We start from the raw sequence: 20,947 nt of genomic DNA, 5'->3' as shown, positions 1-20,947 counted from the left end.
GAGTGCTGGTGGAAATATACCCAGAAAAATAAATTGGCCTACGCAGCTAACGGCTGGCACAGGTGTCCCATCCATGTTGATGGGTTTATGTGTTCCTCCCTCCGGAGGATATGTGGCAGTGGGACCCTGTGCTACTTGGAAGAATGCTGGTTTATGCCAGATTTTTGGAGAGATGGGCACTCTGATTGCACAGCTGTATGCTGGGCTATTTAGTTGTTACCTGACTGAGTCAGGGCCCCAGCTAACAGACAGGAAGTCTGTGCATGGGAGTCAGGTGGACTCCGCTTCCTCTGCAGGAGTCAGGGGCTGCATGTCTGCAGAAGACAGATGCAGTTTGCGACAGAGCAGCAAGGAGCTGATGGGGAGTAAACTAGGAGAGAGCTTGACTCTCAAACTCTTTTGGTCTGAGGAGCAGACCTAAGGTCTAGGACAGGGATATGCAATTAGTGGACCTCCAGCTGTTGCAGAACTTCAAATCCCATGAGGCATAGCAAGACTGACAGCCACAAGCATGACACCCAGAGGCAGAGGCATGATGGGACTTGTAGTTTTGTAACATCTGTAGGTCCGCTAATTGCAGATCCCTGGTCTAGGGGCTGGAGGCCTGAAGCAGCTGTGTGGCAAGATAGTGAGCCAGGAGGTCTGAAGTATTTCGATTGTGCAAAATACAGTATTGGTGGAACCCCCTGCGTGGGCTACTGATGTCTTTTGTGAACTCTTCTGATCTTTTAAATAAAAGTGGACTACCAGGCCCTTAAAAATACAGTTTTGGACTAGTGCACTTGAAAAACACCTACCTCTTGAGTCTGATCAACCCAATCTTACAGCACATACTGTAGCCAGTCGGTGGGAGCCAGAATTATTGTTGGTTGGTAGGGGGATCAAATCTTCATTTTACTCACTGAACTCAAATTTATAACATTTGTATCATGCGTTTTTTTCTGGATTTTTGGTTGATATGCTGTCTCTATCATTTAGAATACACATAATAAAAATTATGACCCTTCATTTCTTTGAATGTGGGCAGACTTACAAAATCTGTAGGGGATCAGATTATTTTCCCCCCAGTGTATATTATAATTTCTTGTTCTAACTTTTTTTTTTTTTTAGTTTTTTACATTTCTTTAGTTGCTTTCCTGTTTTTGGTTTGGGCCAAAATGTCATACATCCCACTAGTCTCCATCTGCATTTGTTTTCATGTGAAGGGAGAAGGATCTTTATCATCAGCTAAGCACACCCTCCCGTATGCACGATTGGGCTAAGGGCAGATATATTCTAGGAGGTAAATGGTACATAAATTATGACCACAGATAGAAATGCTAGAGTTGTTCAAAGTGATTTCTCAACAAAAAGCATGGAGACAAAAAGTTGGAGGGGTGAGTTTGCTTTGCATATTAAATAATACTTTAGTGTTTCCAGCTTTTGGTGCTCAGATACAGTTTACATCCGCTTTAACAAGAGGAAATGCAGTACACAACATATGCTACTTTGGCCAGGGTGTGTTAAAATATAAATACTGTAAATTAACTTACAATGATTTTATATCCGATTTCAAAAAAAGGTAAAGATAATAGAAAAACCTCTCTAGCCACCAAATGCATTCAGCAAGTTGCCAATGCCATAAATATCCACCTCTATTCCCGTTGTGCAATTATCCTAAAATCTGTTGTGACCAGATTGAAAGTTGGCGCTTGTACAAAGACTTCAAGACTGCAGCCTCTTTTTTTTTATTCTGTGCAACCACCCTCTTCAAGCACTCCGGTAATACTCCAGAAACATTAATACTATCTCATGCTTTGATCATTTCATATTTTGGCAGTTCTGGGTTTAGCACAGTTTATAAAATCAACTATGTTTTAACAACTGTTTTCTGAAATTCTTGGGAACTGAAACTGGTTGCACACTTCTATACAATTTTTGGCAAGTTTATTGATGTTCATTGTACAATAAAAAGAACAGGAGGCAACGGGCAGTTAGATCAAAAGTTCTATGTATGTGGTTGAATCCTAAAATGCTTATACCCAATTCACTTTTAAAAGGATGCACAACATTTTTTTTTTATGCATGTGCTGCTATACTAGAGGCTTATAGTAAATGGTAAGATTCATATGTAAATATCCAAGGTGCTCGACGATTAGGTCTGCCATAGTTTTGGATACAAATATATATATATATATATATATATATTAGTTTCCCCAGAATCACAAACAAAGATTAATATCTGAGGAACAGAGCTACGGGCAGGTTAGCAATTATCTTTATAGCAAAATCAAGCATTCAAGCCACGAGTGGGGGGGAACCCCACAACACACACTGCTGCCCTTATTTGCAACAACATGTACAGGATGTGAGATGCCTAAAGTGCACTGCATTCTTAAGCTGTAACTGAAACAGCAAATAAAGGAAAACATGAGCTTTCAGCACAACTAGATCACAGTGCCGAAAACTACACAGGAGATGAGGGGTTTAAATTCCCTAAAGAAATATACAATGACTTGCATGGATGGACATGTTAAAGGAATGAAGCCAGTAGGATTACAGAATAAGGGGAACTAACTGCTCTCTAGGAGCACTCTTCAGAGTGTGTTCTTTATTCAAAATTAAACATTTCATCTCAAACAAAAGATCACAATTCAAATTACAAAGTAAAATAAAAACAAAAAAAATAAAAAACACTGTAAATTTGGATTTAGGACATGGCTTTATTAAATGGTATTTAAACTATTGCAAATGTGTACAATGCCATCAGACAATTTAACCTGTTAACTGTCACATCCTACTCCTCTCAAAATAAACATTAACTAGCCTCCCTTTAACTATTGTTAGTTAAAAATATGGCAGTCTCTTTATATTAGGGCAACATGCATGCAAATCTAAAAAGTCTAACTGAATTCCTTAAGTAGCATTAAAACCAATCACCGCAACAAATACCTCAACAGTATGCCTTGTGTGCAGAAAGGAAGCGATACTGAACACTCATTGCCACAACTGTAAGGTTTTCGGAGAAGCACCTGTGGCAGTTTCAGCAGTTTCTATTTGGGATGCTCCCCTTTCTAGGATTACTTGAAAAAATCAAGTCAATTCGAATTACGTAGCTGTAAAACATCGACATGTGTAGTTTTTACAGTTTTAAAAATACGTCTAATTTAAAGAGGGACATGGCAGATTACAGAAAAATAAACAGGTAACTGATCATGTAAGGGATCACATATCTGCAGCCAACATTTAAAATTTCAGTTACATCTACATACACCCAAAAAGTGTGTGCTGGAGCCCATGTCATATATATATATTTAAAGTCAACTGATCAGTGTAAAAGTTTATTATTTTAAAAAACCCATTTATTATAGGGATGTTTGCTCCAGAAGTAGCGTCTATCAGCTAGGTTTACACGATCTCTAAAAGGGAATGGGTAGAGTATGGTAAAACAAGAAGTAAATTGTACTAAGACATCACATTATCAGAGTAAAACATGAAAACGGTCTGTGCAGTCTGACAGTCAAATGGATTTAGAAAGCATGTTTTAATTCTATACCAATGCTGCAAAACACAACGCCTGTCATTACATTCCTAGAACACTGAATATCTGCGAGTCAATAATAAAAATGACTGAACTTCAGGAGAAAAGAGCCATTTGCAAACGTAGTACTAGCCAATGAAAGAATTTTTTTTTTTTTTTTTTTAATATTGAAAAAGACACACATAGCAACCTTTTAGGACTATAGCCCTTGCAACATGAAGTGACAAAGCAATGGCACACTATAGAGGATTGTAACAGTATTAGAAGGGCAAATGCTTGTGAATTGTAAACTGTTACATAAAAGCTAGGCTTAAAAGAATGGGGTTACAAAAAAGCATCTTTAGACTGATATACATCAGTTTACAACACATAAAAGTGCGATGAAACATTGGTATGGATTACTGGCGAGTGCAGGTTTAATAACCTCCATATTGCCTAAAAGAAAAGGACAGACAAGTAACAAGTTTTAGGCCTCGTTCACATGGCATTTAACTCACAGCTGCAACAAGAATCCAGTGTATTACTGTGGCTGGATTAATAGATGGAGGAAGATCAGATGCAGATGTACAAAGCAATAAATGGGCTGACAGTGGCTGCAGCTGTCTGGATAAACATTGCATATGGATTGATATCACCTGCAGCTAGGGAAAGAGGATAGCTCCTGAATGAAAGCTTTCTTCCCATACCTGTGACAAACCCCATGTGAACGAGGCCTTCGCCTAGCAGCACGACTGACAAGAACTATTCTTAAACAGGCACTTCATCGGGGTGTAATAAATACATGGCGCAATTGGCACTATGCCTGCATAAACTAAAATGATCAGCAAATGATCAGAAGGGGTGTGAAAAAAAGCAATGTACAAAGTAGAGAATGGATTAAAACTGCCGAACAGAAAAGCAACCATTGTTTATGAGGGCCCCGTGGCTCTAAGCTTCAGTCACGTGGAAGCATTTTACTAGTAGGGTTATTCCCTTATAGCATGCAATAGCTAAACAGGTTTGCTATTCCGAGAAAATAGAAAATATGTATATAATATTTATATATTAAAAATCACCTGTTATGCAACTAGTCAAAGGCTACATTAATACTACGGTCTTCAAAGGCTCCTAAAATCACTACAGGTACAAATAAAATGTTTTAGGTCTAGCTGATAGCTTTTTATTATTATCAGTTAATTTGAGTCATAATTATATAGTTCTTTAAGGAACTAAATAACTCATTAGAGACTATAGAAGATAATTTAAATCTTCAGCATATTTGGGACATTTATAAGACAAAACTAGGATAAATGGGACATCCAAGTATATAAAACTATGGTATCAAACGCTTAATGCACCAGTGTAAAACTGTACATAAAGAAAAAAAAAAAAAAAAAAAAAAAAAGAAGGATAACTTGAATTATGAGCAAAAGAGAAAAAGAAAGTGTTATAATTGACATTTTAGAAGATGAACTCGCATCTTACCCAAATCACTATTGGAAACTAAGAGCATGTCCTCTGAAAATGCAAAGTACTACAAGGTGAGTTACGAAGAACCGTCAGATGTTGATGTAAACCAAGGTCTAATGAGAAACTTCATTAGGTGATGAGCTAGAATTCATTTTGATATATTTTACTAGTACAGCATTTTCTAAAAATAGGATGAAAAGCTACAATGCAGGCAGCAATGAGATACACCTTTAGCACTTAAAATTCTGTTTTGTAAAATAGTGAAAGAGCAATGTCAGGCTAGTAAAAACGTAAACACTATACTAGTGTAGAGGGAACACTGCAACAGTGCCAAATTTATCAATCTGGTCACTATGTTAATGCAAGCTCTAGAAAAATTAGTGCAACCAGATTTTAGACTTCCGGTTATGGCTGAAACCTCTTTGCAGGCTTAGAGGGGGAAAGAGACTAGTGCAAGATGTCATGCACATACTAGCTTGGTTTTCAAACCCTAAAACTATAAGTCATTCAGGAGGTGGGCATGGAGTTTTAGACTATGTGGCACTCTTAAACAAGGTGAGCATCTGGGAGGTAGACCCTTGTCCCTTTCAATAAATTCAATGTTATTCCCCTTTCATTTAGTAAGTGCCAAGACATACTGAAGTAAAGACTACACAGATATTCAGCAAATTGTACAGCACTGCCAAAACACTAAATCAGAAAGGGGTGGGGGGGGGGGGGGGGGAGAGAGATATAGAACAGCATATTAAATATCCTGCTCTTGTGGATATGTGCAACAGGTTAAAGCGGACACTCAGAATTTTTTTTTCTTCAACTTGCCATCTATTACATCTTCTGCCCTTGTTAACTTTGGATAGTTTTTCCTGCCAGTAAATAGCTTATTCAACCCACTTCCTGTTTGTCTGGTAATAAGCCTAGACTTGACATCATACACAGCACTCTCTCTCGTGAGAGTTTGTCAGGAGGGAGGAGTCATAAGAGGGCCAATGAGAGCAGCAGGGCTGGAAGTGTGTGTCTGTGTATATCCAGGAAGTGAGCAGGCAGCAGCTTCAGCTGCCCACATTTAAAATGGATGCAGCCAGACTTAGAGGAAGATTGCTGCAGCACATATTCGGCAAGTACGGAATCACATTATATATAAAATATGCAAAGTGGTTGGAGGGAATCTTCAGAATAGCAAAAGATGTTTTTATTACAAATTATGTGAGCAGACTGCAGTACCTCTTTAAAGAAACCACAAAATAAAGGATTTATCAGCTGAAAAATATTTGAATTTTAAATCGTAGCCGAATTTAGTACCAACTACATATTACAAAGCTGCGTCTTTCCATTTCATGTCAGTTCAAATGCTTTTACAACTTTAAAAAAGGGGAGGAATATTAGTGCCTAAATGATATGCTAATTGCAACGCAATAGTGTTTACCAATCGCTATTTAGGCACTGTAAATCAATTACCTACACATTAGGATTTTTTTATTTGCAGTGGAGGGACATATGCACCAAGATTAGTGCTTTAAAAAGGAATATGCTTCTTTCAGTTGAAAAACACAACACATATACAAGCCATGTTGTATATTCATAAAAAATTGTTTCTTATCATACATCACGGGACACAGAGCCATAGTAGTTACTATGTGGGTTAATAGGCCACCTTCAGGTGTTGGACACTGGCACTCCCCAAGACAAAAATTACCCTTCCTATATAACCACTCCCACTACTGGGAATACCTCAGTTTTTTCACCAGTGTCTAAGGTGTTGGTCACGAGTAAAGATGTGCTGTTGCAGGTCCAGGATAGTGGGTTTCCAGATGATACCCACCTCCTGAAGATTTAACGGAACCCACCATGAAGGGTGAAGATTGGGTCTGTTGGTTTACCATAGAAAACCCTGCGGTGGGAAAGGCAAGTGGAGTTTTCTAAGAGATTTTTTTTTAATTTTCTTACGAATGTCTCCTTTAAAAGATCAGGCAAATGTTGTCATGCCTATGTGTCACCACTGGGGGCTGTATTGAGCACTGACCGCCTCATGTTTCAGAGAGCTGAAATGCTTCTTCCTCCAGCAAGCTTGAAAGGGGGGGGGGTTCTCCCCACTTACCACCCCCCGTGCTAAGTCTTCCCCTCTTGGGGGGGGGGGGAGGAGTGCTCAGAAGTCCCTCCCCCCCCCCCCAAGAAAAAGCAGAGAAACTGGCGCAATCAGCATGTCGTCTGGCGGCTTGCAGCTCCCCCCCCCCACGCTGTTCTCTCCTGAAGGTCAGAGAGGACCTATAGTCCACGTGGGAAAGGCTTTACTTTTAAAAGAAGGGTGAAGTACCGTAGGTAACGTGGGCAGTGGAGTTCTCCGATGCCCAAACACGAGGATGCAAACTTTCAAAAGCACATTTGTGTGTTACTACAGGCTGTGGAGGGACACAAGAGCAAAAAGGTGGCGTTAACAGGTTTGGCGACACAGGCATTTCCTTTGACACATTTTTACTGCTGCATCAGACTGGGCATTTATAGCAGCAATTGTGCTGGACTATAGCCCAAGCAGTGTATGCATTCCTTCTAGCCTCTGCTTTGTGCATCAGGCTATGAGCGTAAGGGGGTCAGGGAACACCGCAAAGGGTTCTAGAGGGTCCATTTCACGGTAACCTAGATCATATCCAAACAAAAAGATGGCATCCTCCTCAGAGTGATGTGGCTGGTCAGAGGGAGCCATCGAGGGGCTGGTGTTGCAGCAGCTCTGGACACTACAGCATATTATAAAATTAAAATATATATATCTAATAAATCACAACTCACAACAAGGTTTTTTTCTTCTACCATTTTAAGTTTGGAACAGAAGATTGATGCTTTATTCGCTTCCCGGAGTGGGCCTAAGCGTAGCAGATCCCCATCCATTGCTGAGGACTCTCATACTGAAGAACAAGAGATCATGAAGTTCTCTCAAATGATCAGGAAGAGGCTGATGACTCCTCTTCCGAAGATCCTAATATAGAGGGATTGGCCTTACAGGAGAGACTATTTGTACACTCCCTCACCAAGTTGGTCTGCTCAACTTTTACTGTCTAAAAACGCAGTCAATCGATGAGCCCACCTCTGGTTTGGGATCACCAAAGCCTCCCCAATCTGTTTACACCTTTCCTATCCATTCATGGCCAAAAAAAAAAAAAAAAAAAAAAAAAAAAAAGAAGTATTATGTATTCTGAGTGGGAGCACACAGATAAAAAGTTTCTTTCACAAACGTCTTCTACACTTTATCCTATGGAGAGGAATGCTATAAGAAATGGGGGATTTCAGCAATTGATGCTGCTATATCCTCTGTAAACATAAACCTGACATGTCATGTAGACAAAGCACAAATGTTGAAGGATCCAAAACACATAAAAAGTTGGCATTTCTTTTTAAAAACAATTCTCTTGCAGGTTCAGTCGGTACTAGCGGCAGTTGGACTATCTCATTTCATAAAAGGACCAGTTTGTTCAGGTACTCAAAATCCTGATCAGCAGGCCCAGCAGATGGCTAGCATATCAGAAGCACGGTTTCACAGTGGATGCTATGAAAGATTCTATTATTCAAACCTCACGGCTTATGCTAGGGCTGGTTCATGTGCGTAGAATCCTATGGTTGAAAAATTGGTCTGCCGAAGTGCCATGTATAAAAGCTCTTTGCCAATTTCCCATTTCATGGTGAACGGTTGTTTGGAGACGATCTGGATAAGTATATCCAAAGAATTTCTAATGGGAAAAGTTCTCTCACCAGTAAAGTTTAAATGTTTTTCCTTTAAAACGTGCATCTTCTCCAGTGCCAGGAGCATCTGCCTCCAGGCAGTCACGACTGCCTCCATCAGGGTCAAGAGGAAGACCTCAAGGGCAGCCACTGGGCCAAAAGGACTTGGGGCAGGAAAACCCACGAAGCGAAAAAAATACTAAATAATACTAAAGCCTCCTTCTGAAGGGGTGCCCTGCTCGCTCGCGTAGTTTTCAAAGATCTGGCAGGAACATTGTCAGGACAGATGGGTGGCTTCCTCAATTTCTCTAGGTTACAAACGAATTCCGAGAATTTCCGTCTCCTCATCTTTTAAGATCAAACGTTCCTAGAGACCCAGGGAAAAAAGGAAGTCTCTCTTTCTGGCTCATCTCTTGTCTCACAATGATATCAGAGGTTAACACAGAAGAGCAGGGTTCAGCGTTTTATTCAAAGCTCTTCATGGTACCAAAATCAAACGGGGAGGTAAGACCCATTTTAGATCTCAAGGATCTAACCTGGCACTTGAATATCTTGTTCTTTCACATGGAGTCAATCTGATCAGTTGTCTCCATTCTACAAGGAGAATTTTTGGCATCGATTGACATCAAGGATGCCCATCTCCATGTGCCAATTTTCCCCGCTCATCAAATTTCTGCACTTCAAAGTAGAAAATCATCATTTTCAGTTTGTGGCTCTGCCTTTCGGTCTAGCCACTGCACCTAGAGTATTCACAGAAGATCCTGGCCCCCCCTTTAGCCAGGTTAAAGGCTCAGGGTATAACAATTCTAGCCTAGACAATATGCTCTTAGTAGATCAGTCAGTTACCTGTCTAAGCCAAAGTTACGGCTGAGACTAAAGTTACCTAGAATTCCTAGGCAGGATTCTCAACCTAAAAAAAATCCTCATTAAAACCAAAGAAATTGCAGTTTTTGGGGCTGATCATAGATACAGTTCAAAAGAAGGTATTCTTACTCCAGGGAAGGATCAGTATCATAAAAAGAACTGGTTCGGCTTATGAAAACAAAAGAAAATACTTCCATTCAGCTTTGCATGAAGTTGTTAGGAAAGATGGTTGTCTGCTTCAAGGCCATTCCTTATGCGCAGTTTCATTCAAGACTGCTGCAAAACAGTATTCTGTCAACTTAGAACAAGAAGGTCCAGGCTTTGGACTTTCCAATGCGCCTATCCCCCCCCCCCCCCCCCAGGTGCGTCAGAGCCTCAATTGGTTGATATCCAGCAACCTTCAACAGGGGAAAACCTTTCTACCAGTATCCTGGAAGTTAATGACAGGTGCCAGCGTTCTAGGCTGGGGAGCAGTCCTGGAAGAAGCATCTGCCCAAGGGAAGTGGTCCAAGTCAGAAAGGACCTTGCCCATCAATATTCTAGAAATTCTGGCAGTGCGTTTGGCCCTAGAGGCCCGGAAGCTCAGACTACGGAATTGTCCTCTCAGGATTCAATCCGACAATGCCACAGCTGTGGCCTACATCAATAACCAAGGTGGCAAGGAGAAGTCATGCAGCCCAAAGAGAAGTGAATCACGTTTTATCTTGGGCAGAAAGCAACATTCCTTGCCTATCGGCGATTTTTATTCCAGGGATAGAAAATTGGCAGGTGGACTATTTGAGTCGCCAACAATTGTTTCCGGGAGAATGGTCCCTTCACCCCGACATTTTTCTGTCAATATGTTAAAGATGGGGTGTTCTGGACGTGGATCTGTTTGCGTCCAGATTCAACAACAAGGTCGACAACTTTGTATCAAGGGCAAGGGATCCGCTGGCATGCGCAACAGATGCCTTGTTCTTTCCATGGAATCAGTTTTCACTGCTCTATGCGTTCCCTCCAGTTCTGCGCCTTCTTCGCAGGATCAAGCAGGAAGAGAAGGGGGCGATTCTGATGGCCCAGGAGATTTTAGTTTGCTGAGATCATAAAGATGGCAGTAGATGACCCTTGGCCCCTGCCACTGTGGCCAGACTTTCTCACGCAAGGTCCAGTATTCCATCCTACCTAACAGACGCTAAATTTAAACGGCTTGGCTATTGAGACCCACATTCTAAAGGACCGTGGGCTGTCAACTTCAGTTAATGCTAGAAAGCCGGCCTCCAGAGTCATATACTATAGGGTTTGGAAGGCAAATGTCTCCTGGTGTGAATCCAGGGGTTGGCACCCCAGAAAATATGGCATAGGTAGGATCCTTGAATTCCTACAGATGGGATTGGAAATGAAGTTGGCCTCGAGTACTACCAAGGGCCAGGTGTCAGCCTTATTGGTATTGCTTAAATGGCCTCTTGCTTCTCCCTTTCTGGTTTGTAGCTTTATTCAGGGGGGGTAACGCAGATTAATCCTCCAGTCAGGACACCCTTGGAATTTGAGTCTAGTCCCCCTTTGGTATGCACGTGTATTGCTTGGCTACAAAACTGAGGTACTCCCAGTAGTTGGAGGGGTTATATAGGGAGGGAACTTTGTCTTAGGGTGTGCCAGTGTCCATCACCTGAAGGTGGCTTATAACCCACATAGTAACTACTATGGCTCTGTGTCCCGTTAAGTACTTCAAAGAAAAGGATTTTACAGGTAAGCTGTTATAAAGCCATACCATGACCTTACAAAAAAAACCTCACAAGTTGAATTGGCGCTACGTTTTAGTTAATTTCCGAGTTGAGAAAGGGAAAACAGCTGTATGCGCAATAGAGATCTGGTTCTGTGCCTCTGGCCAATTGTCTAGTGCCATTACATCAAGAATGATTAATGGTGACCCTTTGGAGTGCTATATGTTTGGCTTTATTTGTGCTATAAACCAGTGGCTCTTAATTCAGATCACTACTTTGTCACAAAAAGCATGCTTTCCATGGTACCAGCCACTAATCAAAAACAAGCACCAAGGCCTGTGTATTTAACATAATTATCTTCTCTAATGCCATACTTAGAGTTATTTATCATGTAAAATACATTAATTTAAAAGTATTTCAAATCACAATTAGTCTTATAAAGTAGCAGTAGCGTCAATTAATTAATTCTTTAATATGGAGAACTTGGCGACAGGTATATGGCTATGTGGACCACTTGGGTCATCTGATTAAGGTAGACTTATGGCCCCATTAAAAAAAAAATAATAATAATAATAATATGTGCTGCAACACTTACAGGTTCCTCTTAGTACCCCCTGCAAAGTTCCAAACAACTGTTGATCCTGCCAGTGAAGTCCGTCCAATGCAGCTTTCTGTGATGGTGTAGGTACAATGTTGCAATGCTCCCGAATCAGAGTATGCAACTTACATTTTTTGCCTCCTTGCACTACAGTATGATGATAAAATGTTGTAGGGGCTGTGGCTGTAAGTATTGTTACTGCTGATTCACAAACCCGTAGCTGATCAGTTAACTCCTGGCTACATCCAGTCCTGCCCATTGATTTCAGGGCCGGCGCTGCCTTTATTGCTGAAACCCTCCAACTGTGAGCTGAAATTTTCCCAATATGAAAACATAAATGGGAGGTGAAGGAAGTTTTTGGTCATGTTACGAAGATTGCTCATCACTTAGTGATTATATTTGGTAATAGTTTAGACTGTCATAGAGGTGCAATTAAAAGCAAGACCATTTACAAAACAGAAATCAAGAATTAAAGTTATCCTTATGTTTATGTTTTGCAGCATTACAAAGAAAGAAAACATGATTTCAACTGGAGTCAAGTTCCACTCCGGGGGTTTACAAGTTGAATGAAAAGAGAAAACCCATTTCTGAACCTTCAAGACAAAATTGTTAAACAAAAAGGTAAACCAAGCATACAGAATACAACAATTATTATAATTTAGCAATATGTTATTGATAACTGTTTGGCATATGAGACTATGTGTGCCTGTTATAGTTAATGTTAGAAGCATCATGCATTATATTTAACTACAGGTGTGGGTTTATAGATTGTCTGGACTACATACATCCCAACATGAGTCCAATCACTTGTAAGCGTCATAAAAATGTATGTGTAATGTTTAACTAGTTTATGCAATGCAGAACAGAAAAAACAAAACAAAAAAGGCACATACTCTATCTGCCCTCCATTGGACACAAGGGCCTTAAGGCAGTCCAAACTACCAGCCCTTGCTGCTTTGTGTACAGGGGTCTCACCTACGTAGTCCTAGAAAACAGAAACCAAAGATGTCAAAGGCAATATTTAATGGAAATGTAGCCATAAACATGACAAAGCTCATTAGGTACACCAATAACTATTAGAAAAAAGTAAATAAAAACCAAAACTATTAATTTACATTCTGTTTGAGGGTGTTGTGGTAGGACGTACAGATTTAAACTGGCTATCGGTTACCACCCTGTTAAAGTTAAATGTTGCTCTATAGCAGCCATTTGCAACTTGGTGTTCCTTGAGTTGACAAATTTCCCTTTTGACGGTGCCTTCAAAATTACAGGGACATTGCTGCTCAGCAAAGACAGTGGCATGACACCAGTGATCTTTTAAGCCATCTGTAAGGGTGACATTCTGACCACCACCATAAATCAACCATTTCAACTGATCACCTATATATAAAAAAGGGCATTCTTCCCACTGATCCTTATGAATTGGTTTTAGTGGGGGTTCCCTATGACCTGAAATCTGCCGTCAAGGATGTCCTCCAGACTCAAGAACAGAAGGATGGATCTAAAAATTAGAACAGTGCAGAAATACAGCTGTCCTGGATGACTACTGGAAAGAGTTAAACACAAGGCACACTTTGGATTTCTCCCAGTCATCTTCCAGGACAGCTCTTGAGACTATAAACCAGGACTTACCAGCCTAGGGTGGAATGACTGCCTGGAGGACCTTCCTACAAATGGCTTGATATTAAATCAAACCAATAGTGTTTAAAGTGGTTCTAAAGCCATAAAGCCCACAAGTGCTCCCATAGAAAGCAGCTTTGAGCACCAGTAGAAGAGGATCAGGACTGCTCCGTGCAAAATAAATAAATAAATAAATTATACCCCAAAAACATAGAGCCTTTACATTCACTTTAAAAGGTGGAATATCTCTTGACCACGTAGTCGCCTGTTCAGGCGTGGCACCAGCTCTTCCAGCCCTAAAGGTTGCCAAAGCCCTTGTAGATCAACAAAAGGAGGTTCTGTCTGCTATGGAAGACTTGGAGGCCCGCTTCCCCTGGTTACCTCATGCAAGGAGAACACTCTAGGCCTCCGACTTTGACGCTCTTAGTTATTAGGCGCACTATGCTGCCATAATGTCCCTTACAGGCACTGCCAGGTAAAAGTCAAACTTTAGACTTTATTTCTTCCATGAGAAGTGATGAGCAGGAGATCGTCACGGTAAGGACTATTGAAATGGCTCTTAACCTTAGGAGGTGCTAAGGCTTCCCCAAGGATCTTTGCATTGGAAGAAATTAATATTTAGCCCCATCTTCACTGATAAACGCAAAACTTTGAGCGTTGGCTTGATGGGAACATGAAGACAAGCATCCTTCAAATACACAGTAGCCATAAAACATTCCAGCTGGAGAAGATGTCTGACAAGAAAAATAAAAATCAACAATGCAAAAATTCTATTTTATGGACCTGTTGAGAGGATATACATTCCGAATTAAACCAAAATTTCCCTGAAGCCTTTCTGACCACAAAAACAACAAAATGCCAATCACTCTTCTTTCTGATGAACCAGGACCAAAACTCTTTCATTGACCAGTTCTCCCAAAAGACACTTCTTTTCAAAGCCTGGTAACCAAAAAACTTGAGTAAGGAGATTTGAATGCCAGATTGTAGCCTCTGCCAATCAGGTCCAAAGTAAATTTGCTGCAGGTGACCAATTTACATTGTGGAAGGAACCATTTGAGTCATCCTCCCAGCGGGGCAACAGCATTATTGTGTATTGGTCAGGAGGGTTAAACAAAAATTCCTCCAATACCGTTTTTTTCATGGCCAGTCCAATGTTTCTTGTACCTGGTCTTCTTGCTCTCCTGACTTCATATCTGCAGTGAGTGAGATGAGATCGTAAGGCATGAAAAAGTAGAACCCAATTCTGCCTTACCCGTGGACACAAGCTTGCTGCAGGCCATGGCAGATGCCAATTTAAAGAGACCCCCAATACAAGAGTGACACAAGAGCTCGACTCAAGACGATCCCAACTTTGCACTGCACATTTCTTTTTGGAGCAGCACCTCTATCCAAGGCCTTGGACACATAGAACACATAGAAAAGAACAAGCTAAACCATTCCAACCATTAGCCAGTGTCCTATCATTCTAAACCCAACACCAAGGAGCCCCAAATGATCTCCATACCAAACCAGCACAGTTTTAAGTGAACAGGCAATAAATCACCTCAGGCTTACTTGTGCAGAGCTGTCTTTGGAAGAGCCTGTATCCCCTGAAGACTGAGGGGGAGCAGAAGGCTCCATAGCATCTGTGCTGACCAAACACCAAATACTCTCTGCGCCGCATGAGAGACCTGAAACCACAGCCCCCAATGCCGTCACCCTGCCCAGAAAGGACAGCAGAACATCTTTCTGTAACCAGCATGGAACCCAGAAGCTCCAACCCCCAGGAGGAAGACCTCAATACCCGCCAATTTACCACACGGCAGCATCCCGGAGGACAGCTGGCAACTGGAAAACCACCACAACCGCACCAACCTATACAGATAGGATTTGGGGGGCACAACGCCATAAAAGAAAAACCCAACATACAAGCTGAAGCCAGCGGTTCCACAGTCACATATTTCCTCCATCCAGAGGAAACACAAACTCAGGGAGATGGCCTGGAGGACCTCCTTTAAATGTTTGATAGCACTGCTTCCTTCAGATTAAAGAGCAGAGGGACCTTCCTGTTTGTTATCAGCACTCAGTTCAAAAGCCTGTATGGTATGGGGGTGCATTAATGCAGGGCTTGATAAATTTGCTTTGAATCTAGGAGCCAGTTTTTTTTTTTTAGAGTGGTATGGATTGTCAGCTCCCAGGGTAAGGCCAGTAATTTTCGCCACCCTAACGCACAACGCAGCACCCAGTCGCTGTTACATCAGGGTTATGGGCTGACCAGAAAGAGTAAGGCTGGCAACAGATGGAACTGGCAGGTGCCACTGGTTTGGAACTGGCAGGTGGCATTGGTTGGCACTGGTTTGGAACTGGCAGGTGGCATTGGTTTGGAACTGGCAGGTGGCACTGGTTGGCAGTGGCTCTGGTAGGTGGCACTGATTGGCAGTGGCACGTTTCAAACTGAATACTCAGTGTGAAACTGACAAGTAACAGACGAGCTGTCAGAATTGAGCTTAATGTTGGAGGTGGGCAGGACCCAGCAGCTATCAAACACCAGCCACTGACTGGGCTGCTAAAGAAAAGGGGTGGGGCCACATACACATAGTGGCCCACCCAGATCCCATTGGCTAGTGTTTGATAGCTGCTGGGTCCTACTCAACCCCGACATCAAGCTCAAATCTGACAGATACTCCTCTTTACTCTGTTACTTGTCAGTTTCCCACAGTCAGTGGCTCTGGCAAGCATCAAGCGCTGTGCTGAGTGTGGAGAAGGGTGCCGGTCAGTGTTAATGCACTGCATGTCTGGGGCATCGATAGGGAGTGGGCTGGTGGCAGCCTAGGTGCCAGGGTGCGATTTCTGGTCACCATGGCGCCTGGGGTTTGTCGAGCCCTGCATTAATGCATATGGAATGGGCAGTTTGCACATCTGGAAAGGCACAGTTAATGCTGAAAGATAAATAACCAGGTTTTAAAACAGCATATGCTCTCATCCAGTGTCTTTCAGGAAAGCCTTTGCATATTTCAGCAGGACAATACAAAATTGCATACTGCATCTATGACAACAGCATGGCGAGAAACACAAAACAGCTGAGGACAAGGGAGAGGCAGGGCCTTAATCCCTTTCTGGTTTGCGTTTGCGGAAGGTGTAAAACATCAGCTCCCAAGTATCTGACCTGATTGAGGATTTGGGAAAAAATAAAATTAGGTAGTGATGTCACACACTCGCCTCCCCTGAAAGTGATTGGAAAAAAACAAACAAAAACAAACAAACGCATACATAGATTATACTTGCCTGCTTTGTGCAGTGGACTTGCACAGGGCAGCCTGGACCCTCTTCTCGGGTCCTTCCCTCCTGTCGAGTGTCCCCACAGCATGAAGCTTGCTATGGGGGCACCTGAGCCAAGCTGCAGCTCCGTGTGTCCATTAAGTCACTGAACTGTGATCCGGCCCCTTTCTCCGACTGGCTAAATTACTTTGACAGCAGTAGGAGCCCATGGCGCCGCTGCTGTGTCTCAGCCAATCAGGAGGGAGATTCGCGGACATCACTGGATAGAGATGGGGCTCAGGTAAGTATTAGGGGGGCTGCTGCACACAGAAGGCTTTTTAGCTTACTACATAAAAAGATAAAAAACCTGCCTTTACAACCCCTTTAAGCCTGCTACACATGGGTTGAATACTGGCCGGTTCAACAGAAACCAGCCAACATTCGGCTTGTGTGTACGTCAGCCTGGCCGGCTTCTGTTGAACGGGTATGCTGGAAAACGAGCAGCTCATCGCTATATCGGTGTGTTCTGGAAGGGGCATCCCCGCAGTCAGAACAACAGCTCAACGGGAAATCGCTGTACTTACATCTTATAGTCAGTAGAGTGAGCGCCTTCGTTTTTTTTCCCCCATTCATATCGCTGGGTTGAACAAAAAATAAAATGTACCAAGCTTTATACTTACTCAAGTCCTCACCTGATCCAGCTGTGTGGCACTCTCGTCAGCCCCCACCCTTACAAGCTTTGCTAAGGCAGCAGAAGCCATTGGCTGCAATAAAGGAGCAGGGGTCGAGAAGTACTGTCTGTGCCACCATAGGAAGCAGCTTCTTATGGTGGCACACTGAAAACAGGAGCCAGGAGCGCTTGCAAGGGGACCCAGAGGAGGATCCAGGCCCCTCTGGGCAATTCCATTGCTTGGAGCAGGCAAGTGTAACATGTTTGTTACAAATAAATAAATAAAATAGGCTTTACAATCACTTTATTGTATGCTTTTTACTGGATAAGATCATAAAACTGTTGGAAGGGACCAAGAAATACCAAAAATATTACAGCTGTGGCCAAAAGTTTTGAGAATGACAAATATACATTTTCAAAGTCTGCTGCTTCAGTGTTTTTAGATCTTTTTGTCAGATGTTACTATGGTATACTGAAGTATAATTACAAGCATTTCATAAGTGTCAAAGGCTTTTATTGACAATTACATAAAGTTTATGCAAAGAGACAACATTTGCAGTGTTCCCTGGCATGCTGTCAATCAACGGCAGCCCATTCTTGCATAATCAATGCTTGTAGTTTGTCAGAATCAGTTTTTTTTTCCTTTTAAGGATTGACCACAAGGTCTCAATGGGATTAGGATCTGGGGAGTTTCCTGGCCATGGACCCAAAATGTATAAAGTTTTGTTCCCCAAGCCACTTAGTTATCACTTTTGCCTTATGGCTCCATCATGCTGAAAAAGGCATTGTTTGTCACCAAACTGTTCTTGGATGATTGGGAAAAGTTGCAGCCAGAGATTGCTTTTGTACCTTTTTTATTCATGGCTGTGTTCTTAGGCAAAATTGAGTGATAGTCTGCAAGTTTAACACGCCCACACTTGAAGCTCCACCACTGCGCCAACAGAAAAATTAGAGATTTTTTTTTAAAGCTGCCATTTTAATCACCTGCCAACTGCCGCACACATATACATCGGCAGAATGGCACCGGCAAATGGGAGTACCTGGACATGCCCCACAAACTCGATGTTCGGCAGCAACCCACGATTGCGACGAGGAGAGGCAAAATGGGGTAAACACCACGACAGGGATCTAATGCTCCCCGTCATCGGAAGCAGTGATCTCTGTTATGTCGTAGTCCTGATATAATTTTTTTTTTCTTTCTAATAAAAATGCCATAAATCTATCCCCCTAACTTTTGTGCAAACCAATCAATATACACAATGCGATTTTTTTTACCGAAAATATGTAGAAGAGTACATATCGGCCTAAACTGTGGAATTTTTTTTTTATATATATTTTTGGGGGATATTTATTATAGTAAAAAAATCCTTTTTTTTTTTTAAATTGTCCCTTTTTTGTTTATGGTGGCAAAAATAGAAACCGCAGAGGTGATCGAATACCACCAAAAGAAATCCATTTGTGAAAAAAATAAGACATCAATTTTGTTTGGGTACAACATCACATGACCACACAATTGTCAGCTAAAGTGACGTAGTACAGATTTGCAAAAAACGCTCTGGTCGGGAAGGGGGTAAATCCTTCCAGGGCTGAAGTGGTTAAATATATCAAACTGAAAACTATATTTATCCTCTAAATGTATAAGTAAATAGTGTGTTGATATTGAAGTATGGTAAATAACAATCAATACTAAAATTAAATAAACGCCCAGTGACAAGTAAATGTATCACCAGTCACAAAGGTGACAATAAAGGGCGTAAAACCGTCTCAATTTTATGTCTGTGACTTCAAACATATGCCTCTATAGCAGTTGTGTTACTCCAAATTTTCCACCACAATGCATGTGAAGGTGAGTGTGTTTAAGGGGAGTGGAAGTACCTTCACATGAGTTGTAATGTAAGATTTGGAGTAACAACTGCTATAGAAGCAAATGATTGAAGTCACAGAGATAACGTTGAGACATTTTCCCAGACTTTATGAAAATGATTATTGGTGTCATTCTCAAAAAAACTTTTGGAATGGCTGTAAGCGGAGGACAGTTGCTATCCATTCAAACTTCCTTAATTGAAGGGGTGAATCTCCAAAATATACTTGCAATAAATTTGTGAACTTTCAAAATGCTTTATGCTACACATTGTCTTACCTGTTTATTTGCATTAGCACCTGCTTGAATAAGCCACATTAGGCAGTGAGGATGCCCTCCGAAAGCAGCAATGTGCGCTGGTGTTTGAGCAAACCGAGTTGTGCTGGCATTAACAGAGCAACCTGCTCCAACCAGCTGGACCAGACACTCCAACTGTGAAAAAAGGACATAATTAATTCAGATAGAAACCTGTTTTTACCAAGCTCCAACACCTGGATTTTAATAAAGGAATACATACTCAAACTGACTGCTCACTAAATGGGTAGAACGACAAGTGTACTGTTTTACATCAAAACCCACAATAAGCACTGTTTCTTCACAATCAACATTATCAAAGTATTGTACCTATGAACCATGCAATACATTATTCCCTGACTCTAAATGTGGGGGTGCATAGATCAAAATTCAGCCGGCTCAGCAACGACCAGCCAAATGTTCAATCTGTTTGTGGCCCTCCCTATTCAAAAGAAGTCAATAGGTATATCGACTTTTGTCAATGGCCAAGCAGGAAAACCTATTGATCAGTACCTGCAGCCCCCACTGTCAGAATACAATGCCACAGCAAGGAGGATTCCTACATCCACCACCCTTGAGGATAGGGGAATCTTCCCCCCCCCCCCCCCCCCCCATTGACTGAACAAGAAAAAATAAAACAAAAAAATATAAGCATGCATAGATTAATTCTACCGCTTTATTCAAAGCAAAGGCATTGCACCTAAAAACATGCTGCCAAATGAATGCCTAAAGAATACGTTTTGCAGCATGTTACACCCAAATTTAGGGTAGAACATGCAATATTCTCCAACACCATATCCTCACCCCCACCCATGATCATCATCATCCTCAAATGCAGCAGAGGATCCTTTCCCAGCACCCTCTGTCACATTTTGACAAACACTCTGCCCGCACAGCTGTGTCATTCAAAGGAATCTGTGAATGAGAGAACCACAAGTCCCACCTGAAACAGGAGCAGATGGCTTGTAATTCTTAATGAACTGCGATGGCGCTGGTGAGGGCACATGTAGTTCATTCACAATCCTGCAGTTTTCAAACAGAGACAAAGGCTGTAGGTCTGCAGGAGCCTGTAATTGCATCCCGATAACGCTTTGCAGGAAAAATACATACATACATACATATTTATATTCTTTTTCCTGTAATAATATGCACATTTAGTATTTTTTCACCCAAAAGGTGGACTTGCCCTTTAAAAACTAATAAGACTATGGACTGAATTATACAACATTTTCAGGCAGCACAAAATTATGAAGATATTATTTAAGTTCAAAGTTGTGCAACCTGTGATCTTAAAATGAAGGTACTGGATAAAAAAAAAAAAAAAAAAACACATTGTTTTTATACAAATTAAATACTTCTAATGGAGCCGATTTACCTGCAAAAGGATCTGTATTGCTCTTCATCCAATCTTGAGATTACACATCCC

General features: G+C 41.6%; 1 protein-coding gene across 1 annotated transcript in view; it reads right to left on the bottom strand.

The window, feature by feature from the left end:
- The window catches only part of ANKRD10 (ankyrin repeat domain 10), a 54,025-nt gene that overhangs the window by 27,920 nt on the left and 5,158 nt on the right, over positions 1-20,947 (bottom strand). Inside the window, exons 2-3 of the mRNA XM_077482885.1 lie at positions 19,507-19,659; positions 12,733-12,824 (exon numbers count right to left, since the gene is read on the bottom strand). Coding sequence (XP_077339011.1) covers positions 12,733-12,824; positions 19,507-19,659 — 245 coding nt within the window. The remainder of the gene's footprint in view (positions 1-12,732; positions 12,825-19,506; positions 19,660-20,947) is intronic.

This window comes from Lithobates pipiens, unplaced genomic scaffold, assembly GCF_037356315.1.
Source record: "Lithobates pipiens isolate NorthernLeopardFrog02 unplaced genomic scaffold, aLitPip1_a1.2 Scaffold_16, whole genome shotgun sequence".
NCBI classification, from domain to species: Eukaryota; Metazoa; Chordata; class Amphibia; order Anura; family Ranidae; genus Lithobates; species Lithobates pipiens.
The sequence above is the reverse complement of the archived record's forward strand: the minus strand, read 5'-3'. Positions and strand labels throughout refer to the sequence as shown.